Source organism: Stigmatopora nigra, chromosome 3, assembly GCF_051989575.1.
Source record: "Stigmatopora nigra isolate UIUO_SnigA chromosome 3, RoL_Snig_1.1, whole genome shotgun sequence".
Taxonomy (NCBI): Eukaryota; Metazoa; Chordata; class Actinopteri; order Syngnathiformes; family Syngnathidae; genus Stigmatopora; species Stigmatopora nigra.
Genome location: NC_135510.1, coordinates 15,883,420 through 15,896,289, shown reverse-complemented (window position 1 = coordinate 15,896,289; position 12,870 = coordinate 15,883,420). Strand labels below are relative to the sequence as shown.

Below are 12,870 nucleotides of genomic sequence, written 5' to 3'. Positions count from 1 at the left end.
ACAGTTTGACCAAAAGCCCCCTCTCAAGGCACTTTTTCTGGGATTATTATTATTTATTGAGTTTTTCTGAGGGTCATTTTAAGTTGTAAAATTGAGTGTTTATGTGTGTATATCTACATATGTCTACACAGCTGTCACTTAGAATTCCACCCCATTGGCAAGAAATTCTGGGATGAATTTCATAAATGGATATACCACTATAGTACATTACATTCATTAGTTTATTTTACCTCACTCTGGTGTCCTTCACACGTTTGCAACGTCGTATGCAAAGCTTTAATGCTTTTTATGTTCTGCAGTCATGCTATACATTTTCCTTTACAGTCTAACTAGTTACACTAAGTATTAGTTCTTAAAAAACGCAAATGAGACACCATAGCAATAATATATAAATACTGTACGGGGGTGGAGGATTGTGACATTTATTAATACTGATGTTTGTTTGTTTTTTTCCCCACACATGATAAGCCTTTTTCTCTCTGGATTTGTCTCCTGGACCTTTGAAAGATGATTTAGAGACAGGGAGAGAGCACATGGCTAGGTGAGGCGAGACTAGGGCTTGGTCTCTGTGCAGGCATTGTATTGATTGCAGTGTGACTCACACCTTTGGATGTTTAGAGCAGGAGGGAAGAAATGCCACATCACTCACTTCTCTATTTATTGCAGTTTTTCTTAAGCATATAAAGGCCTTTATATTAAAATGGTGCAAAACCCAAATTTATCAAGTTTGCCGATTTATTTAGACTGCAACGATAGGTGTATTTGAACCAGAATTGGGTTACTAAGAGCCTCGATCTTGTTTAGTGGTGTGACAAAGCACAATTGTTACACCCACCCAGTTTAAACCAAATCTTCACATCTGCTGGGAACCACCTACAACAAAACGGGCTGGAATCTCAATGATGATGTGTGACGCTTGCAAAGAAAGTTTAGTGTTGGCCATTCTTGCATCAATTTGTTGACCATGGTCGAGAGACAACTCATGAGAGAGAATGAGTGAAACAGTGAACGAGCAAAAAACAAAGAAAGAGTTTAACCCTCAAAAACACTCTCAATAGTCAAAGAAACAACACCTATGAGCTATAGAGAGGAAGGTCCTGACATGAATGACAACATGATGCGGGTTTGAAAGCTTCGAAGATGAACTCAAGCCATGGATCGAACATGAAAACATTCTCGTATGGGTTGCCAGGGTTACTGGAGCCTAGCTCACTCAGCTGACTTTGGGTGAAAGACAGACTACACCCAAGACTGGTCGCCATTCAGCCGGAGGGCACACAGAGAGACAGACTACCAGCCTGCGGCCCACCCACCACAGGGCCAAAAGACAAAAACTAACTTTCAGTCAGAAATTTGCAACCTAACTTAGGTGCAACAATAGTAAGGTAGACAACTGTTTTTCTTTTGGGCATTTATATTTTTAGTGCTATTATTTTGGCTTTCAATTCTTTTGAAGGAACCCACATTGGTCAGCTTTCAGCACATTCTTTTGTGCAGTTGTTTCCGCAGATTACAAGGCATGACTACTGCCTGGTTCCAACTAGTGGAGTTAAATTGCGGCCACAGTATTGGCGTATTTTATCCCGAATTATCACAGAATGTTTTTTTTAACACCCTTAGTGTTAAACCACCCAAGCAAGAGAACAAACTCCACACAAAAAGGTTGCAACCCACCCGGGAATGAACCCTCAATTTCAGAACTGCGAGGCGGACGTCCTCAACAAATCCCCCACCGTGCCGCTCATATTCATCTTTTGGCCATATTTTGTTTTGGAAAGGTTGTCTTCATAAAGAAGTAATTTCTCGTATTACTTGGTCAATGTCAATTTGGTGTCTTGGTGCCATCTTCTCTGATGGTTGCATATCTATTTTTTTCTTTTAATGAGCCTCACTGGCATTTTTATCAAAATACTTATGACTGACCTTTCAGTTTATCCCCTCAGAATGCATTTTAGAAAAAGATTGCATTGTCGAGCCCCTGAGCACATTCAAAAATGGCTGTTGTGAATGGTGACAGCTGAATCAGAGCCTAAAACATTTGAAATATGAACATGGCGTTCATGAATTAGAAACATTTGGCTCCTTTGATTTAAGTATTTGAGTGACACATAGGCCAGTCAACGTCATCCATCTGCTCTGCATTGAGGCTCTGATGGCCCGAATGGACCTGCTGCCCCTCCCCCTTTCCTACATACAGTGGCCTGAACGTACATATGTGATAATCTAATTTTTGGTGCCTTCACTTGCTGACTCATGATGCATTAATGACATAAACAACACATTATCACTGTATAAGTACCATTTGCTAAGGATTTATTGAACCGAAGTTGTCACCTCCATGAGTTTCTTCAATGGATCACATGCACTAACTACTCTTAGATGGCCTTTCTTATATGTTGTCTATATTGGAGGGTCAGCATGTGTCCCAATAGTAGTACTCTTATTTTCATCAAACCAAAGCACAAAGCAAGTGTTTTTTTATAGTATTCTGAAAAAAAATCAACATGTTTTTCACCAGTTAATGATGGTGTCGAGGGAATATAGTCTGTCACAATTTATCTTTGTCATGTTAAGAGGCGCAGGCTGAGGTGGCTTGTTTTTCTTTTTTCTCTGATATTCCCACTCAATGCCTTGGTATCCTGTTCTAGAGAAATCGAGCATGACTAAGACATAACCAACACAACACAAAGTATTTTAGGCAGAGAACTTGGAGCAGCATTAAAAATAGAGATGGCTGTTAGTGACATTTAAAATTAGAACAAAATACTAAATATCTATGTAGAGCGGTTAACGTGTATTGTCTCTATTTTGATTTTTGTTTGTCTCTAGGATCTTTTCCCAAAGCTGCTGTCTATTCTCGTAAGGACAGACTCCACCGACCTGCGCATGTGGCTACAAAGACCTTTCAGGCTTTGCGCATCCTTGTAAATGATGAGTTGAACGAACTTCACGCAGGCCTGCAAGCAGCACAGAGAGTACTGAGATCTGGAGGACGTTTTTGCGTCATCACATTTCACTCACTAGAAGACAGACTTGTGAAGCGCTTCCTACAAGGTGATGATTTATCCAATTTTGAACACTCCCACTTTGACCAGTTGAAACAAAGGACTGGAAATTTGGCAAAGATGAAAAAAAATGGAAATGCTCTTTGGCATCTTTTATCGAAAAAGGTAATCACCCCAGAAAGAGATGAAGTGAATGAGAATGCTCGAGGTCGTTCTGCCAAACTCAGGGTAGCCCTCAGATGTTAATTTTTTTTTTTTTAATTAACCGTTGTATTTCAGGTATTGCAGCTAGCTAACTATAGGCCATATATAGCTTAGCTACATATTTGACGTGTAAAAATATTTAATAAAAAATAGAGATTTTGATGTTTGTAATTTAATTTAATGACACGTTCCGTGTTCATTTCCTATAGATGCAGTTCGCTTAAACCGTGTATTACACATTCCTGTAATCTTGCCCTGTAATGTCAAAAAGTAATATGGGATCCATGAAAAAAATGCATTCATTCATTCATTTTCCCTACCGCTTATCCGCGCAAAGGTCGCTCGGGGTGCTGGAAACTAGCCCAACTGACTTCGGGCGCAAGGTGGGTGGACACCATTAATTGGTGGAAAGCCAAATGCAGGGGACGGACAGCCATTCACGCTCACACATACATGGGAGTAATTTCGGGTCTTCAACCAGCCTATATGAAATTGACAAATAAAATAAATGTAAATGATGAAATATTTCACAAAAAGAGATACATATACGCAATATATTGCAAACTGAACGATCATATTGTGCCACTACAGATCACAATATATGGGTATTATTCCCCAGATCTTACCAATGCAATGCAAATTTCATTTAATTTAATCAAACAAACATTTGAAACCCTTACGATAAAGCAGGGTATGGAAGATGAATGAATGAAAACATTTAGCAAAAGTAAGACTGGGGTTAACTAATGCAGTAAATAAATAAAACTGTAGAATTTCAACCACTTTTTGCGCTGTGTTAAAAATTAGTTTTGGATACTTTTTGAAAACAAAACAACAACAACAACAACAAATAAAAGGGAGAGGTTTTCTGATGTACATTTTGGTGTTGTCTCATAGTTCAGAACCAGGAACAGGAAAGCTTCTAGCTCCTCTTGGCTTTTGGTCATGTATACAGTACACCATATAGAATACGGGTAGAGAGAGTGAAATTCATGTTATAACAAAAAAAAACCTGTAAAATATGTTGTCTCAATGAAATCTTTGTATTTTTTTCCCCCCAAAAAATCAGCGAAGCTCTGAGTCCGCGGTGGCTGAACCGCGAAGTAGCGAGGGAACACTGTGTACAGCTTAAGGTTCACAGTGGGTGCTGGAGCCTATCCCTGCCAACTACTGACACCTCGAATTGGTGGCCAGCCAGTCACAAGGAGGCAGACAACCATTTTTGCTCTACCTCATACCTAGAGGCAATTTAGTGTTCAACAGTCGACCTGTTGTGTTTCTTAAATGTGGGAGAAAACCGGAGTACCTGGAGAAAACCCACGCGAGTATGGGGAGAGTTTGCAAAATTCCCACTGAAAAGCCAGAACCCATCTGCAATTGAACCCTCGTTCTTATAACTGAGTGCAATGTGTTAACCACTCCAACACCGGGCCGCCTCGCCTGTCATTTTTCAACTTTCACATTTTTTAAGGATGTTCTGACTTCGGATTTATATCTTACAGAAAAAAATAGCATAAGTTAGATTCCAGCAACTGGAACACTATTGCACTCAATTGATAGGAACTCTCTTTGCATGGGCAAACACTAATAAATATTCATCCATCCATTTTTATACAGTGCCTGTCTTAGTTAGGGTATCTAGCAAAGTGGAGCCTATCTACACCAAGCCAAAGGCGAGTTATGCACAATATTGCCTGACTAAAATAACTTTTGGGGAAATTGTACAAGGTGAACTAATACTTTCAATAAGTCATGGGAAAACAAGAAATATGCTCTGTAAGATACTGATTTGAAACAATACATCTGTTTTTTCAAAAAAAAAAAGAAATATTAATTACATCTCACTGCAGATTTTTGACATTTCACTATTTTTGACAAAGAGAAGTGAGTCAGGCAGTGTGATCATTACCTTACCGTGGGAGGAACGAGAAGAGACGAGACTCTGGCTTCTTCTTGACAACTTGAAGAATGTACAGTACGAGATTCACTCTAATGGAGAACAGACTGACACAGAAAGGCTCTTTCTATTAACACCACTTCTTTTCTCAATTCTCTTCCATTCAATTTCATCAAAGCTGTCATAATCATTGTTTATAATAGAGGTCTTTCTGAAAGAGCATCCAACAAGAAAGAAAACCACCTTGTTTGATAAGTGCCAAACAGTGTAGATACAATGGGTGACTTTTATTATGGGGAATTGAAACATGGCATTCACTTTTTATGATGTTCTATGCTGAAAATGCCCGCACATTAAATGGCAACAATATGTTCCATTTATCTTTATTAGATGTTATAATTGACCTGACGTATTGGCAACTCTCTTCCAAGGAAGTTTTAAGGCTGATGATACACAACACTGGTTTGCATGCTTGGTAGGAGGCGATATGCATTTTAAGGGGCTCTTAAGTCATTTCCCAATATGTTAAACTGTTGAATGCATAAGTTGAGTTATGGAAGTGTGCGTCCAGTTCGAGTGTTTTCTGTAAACAATGGGCTTTAAAATTGGTCACGGTGTTATGTCACACCATGCTTTATCAAATTAATATGTGCTCACTTTGTTTATTCTTCACGCTCACTAATATCTGGAGCACTGAGCATAAAATTGGAGAAAATGGCCATCTGGAGTTTGTCAAAAAATCTCATCTCATCTCATTTTCTCAATCGCCTTATCATCATTAGGGTCGCGGGGGTGCTGGAGCCTATCCCAGCTGTCATCGGACCAGAGGTAGGGAACACCCTGAATTGGTGCCCAGCCAATCGCAGGACACAAGGATACAAACAACCATTCGCCCTCACACTCATGCCTGGGGGTAATTTAGAGTATCCAATCAGCCTACCATGCATGTCTTTAGAATGTGGTAAGAAACCAGAGTGCCCGGAGAAAACCCACGAAGGCCCGGGTGAACATGTAAACTCCACACAGAAAGGTCTAAACCTGGATTTTGAACCCAGGGCCTAGAAGGTGACAAACATGCATGATAAGCAGAACACCAGAGATGCGACAATGAGTAAGGGTTTGAATAGACAAGACAGGTTGACGAGACAACATGGAACAAGAGGGCAGACAAGAACAGGTGAAATCAATGGGAAATCACAGGGACAACCCAAACAGAGGGAAAAACCACAAGACATGGCTCAAAAACCAAAATAATTCTCTCAAAAGAGACCAACCATAACAGTAACCCTGTTGACATTGAAGTGAATTGCGTTTTTGTGATTTCACTATCTGCATTGCCCAGGACGTCCCCCAGCTTCCCACCAAAACACCCACCTTATACTCGGGGTATAGGTCTATTCAGCCACATATTAAAACAAAACCGCACGTCTACAGAAGAGACCCAATAGACCAGTGTATCCCAACCTTTTTTGAGCCGTGGCACACTTTTTGCATTGAAAAAAATCTCAAGGGACACCACCATCTGAAAATCTTTGTCGCCTATATTTATAATAGTTATTCTCATCGAAGTTTTATCAGCAGAAATCGCATCCAAAATTATTCCAAATTCTAATTTTTCACAATGACCTAATGTCACGGAAATTTGGCCTGTGGACCCTGAACAACTTCCGGTTTGATTGATGCAAATAACCAAGTCAAGTTATTGATCGCATCATTTTATGATTTTTCTCTAAATATTACTTAAATCTCCTAATATTCTGCAAAAAAAAAATGTGTTAACACAGACTTTACGTCGGCAAAAGTTGATGCGCTAGAAACCAGACAACTTCCATTTCGACTTAGAGAAAAATAAGCAACAAAATTTCTGTTTCACAACTTGAATCAAATAATAGTATAATCTACAATTTAACGTCCATCATATTTTGATTTGAACCTTGTTCCATTTTAATCTCCTTATATTCATATGAATTTTTCTCTCTGAATATCACATTGTATGACTTCTTGCAATTTCCCACGGCACAACTGACCATTGCTCACGGCACACCAGTGTGCCGCGGCACAGTGGTTGGGAAACACTGCAATAGACCATCTAAATTAGTTAGAAATATAATTTTCGGGGTATTTTTAATGCAAGTTGTTGTATAAACCTAGTAAAATAGCATACAAGGTTATAAGAGAAAAAATAATCTAAAATATTAATTTTTAGTCACATTTATAGCACACTTTTATATGTTGAAGGACTGTCAGTGTACAAGTAGTTGTTGATCTTTCTGTTGTTCTTGGAAATTTTAACTTTTAAGTTCTACTCTTCCATCATTTCGGAATCAATCATGTTGAAATTTGGTTGCTATAGTATATAAAGGCCACATACTCTTTGTATTTCGTAGTATGTTTTAATTGCAGTCTCACTGTTTTTCTTTCTACTTGCCAAACAAATACTGGCAAAAATTGCCATAAAACTCTACATCCAGGTTAGACCGTAAATTTCTCCAAGTGAGCATAGAAATTTGGCACCACTAAATGAGGAAAATAAGTGAAGTAAGGTTTCATCCGGGATTCGAAGAAATCGTTCGGGTATATTCTATTGCTCATTCGGCCACGTTTGTGAGGGCGGAGTCTCAGGGGAACCACATGAATGTAGAGATCCACGAGCCTGGCCTCCACCCACACCTTTCTCAGAATCACATTATATTAGGAAGTAATTTTGAAGAGATGATTAACAAAATGTCAGAAGGTACCCAGAGAAAAAAAACACATCATTAATACACATGGAAAAGAAATACTTGATTCAGCCTCTATTCAAATTACATTTACACAACATAAATAAAAAAAAAAAAATACTGAGTTCACTAATCAGTGAGTACAGATAACAAAATAAAGGTTCATATTTCCAAAATTAGAAAACATTATTAATTTATGAAACATATTTTCACAGGAAAGACTGTACATGTCATGCGTTTCCCATTACAAGCAAGATGTTCAGACATAAAGATGGCTTTCCAATTTTCCTGGATGACAAAGAAAATATAACAATCAAATCAAAATGCCTTTGGAAAAGACAAATAAGTACAAACCTAAAAAAAAATCAGATTGCAGCAGTGCAATTGGTAAAACCATCCAATTTGTATTCAACATCAATGAGGCGATATATTGGATAGTAGCAGAACAATAATATCACCGCCACCTTTCAAGTAGACGTAGAGTAAATAACTAAACCCTACTATCAACCCCCTCCTTACTCACAGCCATTAGTCGACTGTAGAGAAAATGGTCTGTTTGTGTGCCAACCTGTAATATTCACAGCAGTTGTCCTTTTTGCTTCTGTACACACATCATTCACCAGAGTGACATGAAACAGGTCAGAGTTTGCCGTCGCCCTGCAGTTAAAACTATAGACTCAGTCCCCTAAAAGGAAGACACCAGTTTGGCTCAAATTGGTTAACGGATCAAAACAAGTTACAGAATTTGCCTTGTATTTTACAGACATACCTCTGCTTACGAATGCTTCTAGCTACAAAATGTTCAAGTTATGAAAGCTTTTACATCGAGATACAAAACAATATCCAAGTTATGAAATCCCCCAAAACGTAAATGCATTTCCTTCTTTGTTATTTTATTTTGAAATTTTCGCGGATGCTTTAATTTTGTAAGTAGAGGTACACCTGTATTTATTTCATCAGATGTTGTGACACTTCCTATTATTGTAAGAACTCAGTTGAAATTTTTTGGTTAAATTCACATACATGAGCATTCATCACTTTAATCTATTTATGCTTATATAACACATTTCATCTGTTCATTTTTTTCAAAGTTTTTGCTTTCTTGAAAAACCACCATTGTCAAGGACTCTGATTAGAACAAGAAAGCACAAAAGTGGTTGCCAAGCAACTGTTGGTAATGTTCGAAGAAGACTGTATACATATTAAATCTTTATATTGTACACTGTTGTCTGGCCAGCCACCATATCGCATCCTTCACGCTCACATTCCTTCATTTCAATTCATTTATTTGTTGTCTGCTACCAAAAAATGGTCGTACTTTCTTCTCTGCAGATATACACAAATTCCTGAATTTGTACAAATGGGTTTGTATTTCATAGCCAAAAACTAACATTTGATCTCAAAGGTAGACTTGTGCATATAAACTGCATTGATGGATTTACATAAAGACCACACATGTTGCTCTATGAATGCAAGAAATTGTTCACTGACAACGCAAAAAAACTACAACTATAGGATTTAAAATTCCCAAATGATAGAAAGGGGCCCTGTCTGGATCCAGGTTTGATAGCAACGTGGGTCCACTTTGGGCTTTACTGTTGTCACAGATTACTCAAAAAGCCATCCCATTTATGTGTCAACTACTCTCCTTTTGAAAGAGTTATTAAACTAATTTCAGCTCGATATCGAAAGCCCGACTTCACATTGAAAATGCTATCTTTTTGCAACATGATGGTGTAGTGCAGGGGTCGGAAAGCTTTTTGACGAAGAGAGCCACAGACAATTAATATTTTCCAATGTTATTTCTTGTGAGCCATACTATGAATTTAAAAGTCAAAATACATACATGTAAACGAGTCCCATTTCAAAATTTTTTTAGTAATTCTCCCACTTTTAAAAAGGAAAAAAAATGAATATTTTATTAAAAGATATATCTTATATCTTATACTGTTGCCAACCAATGAGAGTATGCGTCCCAGAAGAGTCTACAGCAAAAAATAAATGAAGATTAAAGCAGTTCTAGATGTAATATCTCAATTCTGTCACCACCAATTTCCATATTTTAGTTCACAGGTTAGCAAAGAGACAGAGTCACCCATCTAAAGAGCCACATGTGGCTCCCGAGCCATAGGTCCCTACCCCTGGCTTAGTGGTTCAGACGCCTGACTTTGCCGCGGTCTCAATTCCGCTCGTGGCGGTACGATTGTGAGTGCAAATAGTCATTTGTCTCTCTGTTTGCCCCACGGTGGACTGGCGACCAGTCTAGGGTGTAGTGTGCCTTTCTCTTGAAATCAGCTGGAATAGGCTCTGGCGACCAGTCTAGGGTGTAGGTGCCTTTCGCCTGTAATCAGCTGGAATAGGCTCTGGCGACCACCGCGACCAATACGAGAATGCCCGGTAGATTAATGAATGAATGAGTTACATGTTATTCCCTACAGCACATTATATTACTCACGAAGTTACATTTTAGGAAAAACTATGTACGCCCCCGGGCAGCCCCAGGGCTGAGTGGCTAGCGTGTCGACCTTACAGTTGTTGGCTCCTGGGTTCAAATCCAGGTCGGTTCTCCTGAGTAGACTTTGCATGTTCGCCCCGGGCCTGCGTAGGTTTTCTTTGGGTATTCCGGTTTCCTCGCACATTCCAAAAACATGCATGATAGGCAGGTTGGACACTCTAAATTGCCCCTAGGTATGAGTGTGAGTGTGAATGGTTTTCCGGCTGGCCACCGATTCAGGGTTTCGATCCAAGGTAAACATTTTACCCGTATCTCAAGGTAAATATTTTACTCATATCTCAAGGTAAATATTTTACTTGTATCTTAAGGTAAATATTTCACTCGTATCTCAAGGTAAATATTTCACTCGTATCTCAAGGTAAACATTTTTTTCGTATCTCAAGGTAAATATTTCACTCGTATCTCAAGGTAAACATTTTACTCGTATCTCAAGGTAAACATTTTACTCGTATCTCAAGGTAAATATTTTACTCATATCTCAAGGTAAATATTTTACTCGTATCTCAAATTTCTCATATGTGGGGGCATTTGTATGTCAAGGTATGAATGTACCTGCTTTGTAATAATAATAATAATAAGAAATGAGAGCTGAGCAGAACATTATGCAGGGAGCCGCACCCCATCTATGACACTTAAGCCAATTTACATAGGAGCTCCATACAACACGGCATCCATCCTTTGGGTTATATATGCCTTCAGTTTCTTTCGTCTACTTGTGTAGGTTTCACTTGTAATGAGTTCTGATCTACTCACAGGACTCAGAGGAAAGTGTCACTCACTAACAATTAGCATTATTACGGGCAAATAAGGAAATACATATATACACTGCCATAGTACAGGCAAAAAATAGCACTGCAGTATTCTTAAATTGATGCATTTGATGCATTTTCATGTAACAATTGACAACATTGCTTTAAATAAAAAGAACGGTGGGTATAGAATTGCTTGATTTAACTGATTTTTTTTTAGCTGCCGGGCAAAGGAATTTGATCGAAACGCAAACAAATTCAGGGAAAAAAGTCCATATCTTCATTTGTCAGCAAATAGACAGGCGATGAGTGTTATGTGATGTTGTTGTTTAAGAGTGATGAATCATTCATTTGCAGACGGACAGACAGACAGTGAGATGTGAGAAATGTTGAAGAGTGGCTCACAAAGAAGTTGAAGCAAAGAAATGCCACAGTGCAGCTCTGAGTGACGTCAAGCAGGAGGCCCCGTGGGGATGAGGTGAGTCAGAGCCAGGGCCGCGGCCTCGCCAGCTCTCCGCAGCTACGAACGCGTCATCACCAGTCTCACTGACACCCTCTCACATTTCTCTGCATCTGCTTCAATGTGCCTCCGCCTCGCTCCATCCCTCCACCTCCTCAAGAGGATCTCTTCACGTCTGTGGCATACGCCAATCCTCGCAAAGCATGTATGTGCGTCTTTCTCTCTCTCTCCCCACTCTTTAGGGTGGGCTTGCTTTTAGTTGATATTGTTTAGCTATGAAGAATAAAGCCTTTCACTTTGATGACCTTGGAAAGAAAGTAAATCACAAAACAAAATAATCAAGACCAAAACATCTCCCTTTTGAATGAGCAAAATATTTTGTATCTGACCTGTCTCAGTTTTTGCTGTGCATGAGCTCATTAATGCAACATACACACCAAGAGATGGAGGAGCTGAGCTGCGATGATTCACTCTTTACTGGAAAAATCATGCTTAGAATATTTTCAAAGTCACAAAGTATCCTCATGTAATATATCCCAACAACAACAAAACGATCCAAAATCATTTCTGCTACCCCACAACAGCATTTATTTCATGAATGTAATAAACAACAATACTTACTGAAGGTAACATCTATTTTGCATTCAGAATACAAGCGTCACTCCAAAATAAGTACATGTTCCTTCTGGGGTTTATACAAATGTGCAGTTTTTCAAAATATGTACCTCGTTGGTTGTTAGTTGTTGGGTTATAGTTATTAAAGTTAGAATCTAGCATGCATTTTAAATATTATTTCAGCAATAGAATATATATATATATATATATATATATATATATATATATATATATATATATATATATATATATATATATATATATATATATATATATATATATATATATATATATATATATATATATATATATATATATATATATAGATATATATATTTATTTATTTATTTATTTATTTATTTATTTATTTATTTATTTATTTTTTTAAAAGCTGCAATTACCCACACAGGGCAAACACTGTACTGCGATGGTGTGGCACAGAGGAGCCCCTAGTGGGGGAACAGTGTTTTTAGACTGTGTATGTATACAGCAGAGAATCAGCATTTATTTTTGGAAAGCCCTTCTTTCAACAGTAATAACACTCATTTTCAAGCCATTTTAAGTCTTTTGGAGTCACATTCACGACGGTTGCCATCCTCAGCCACATTGTTCCTGTGTGTGTGTGTGTGGGGGGGGGGGTTGATCAGGTGTAGTTGAGGGGGGGGGGGGATCTGTAATTTGCCTGGAGAGAGAAGTCAGCAAGCA

At 38.4% G+C, this 12,870-nt stretch overlaps 1 protein-coding gene across 5 annotated transcripts in view; it reads left to right on the top strand.

Annotated features, from left to right (window-relative positions):
• mettl15 (methyltransferase 15, mitochondrial 12S rRNA N4-cytidine) overlaps window positions 1-12,332 on the top strand; it is a 41,850-nt gene extending 29,518 nt beyond the window's left edge. Inside the window, exons 6-8 of one of the 5 annotated variants that reach the window (XR_013325863.1) lie at window positions 2,830-3,054; window positions 11,448-11,568; window positions 11,711-12,332. Coding sequence is in view for 4 of the 5 variants with exons in the window: in XM_077713307.1 (XP_077569433.1) it covers window positions 2,830-3,251 (422 nt within the window). In the remaining variant the exon portion in view is untranslated. Of the gene's footprint in view, window positions 1-2,829; window positions 9,047-11,447 lie in introns of those variants that run through there. The other 4 variants (XM_077713310.1, XM_077713309.1, XM_077713308.1 and 1 more) reach the window with 4 other exon arrangements.
• Window positions 12,333-12,870: the final 538 nt, after the last annotated feature.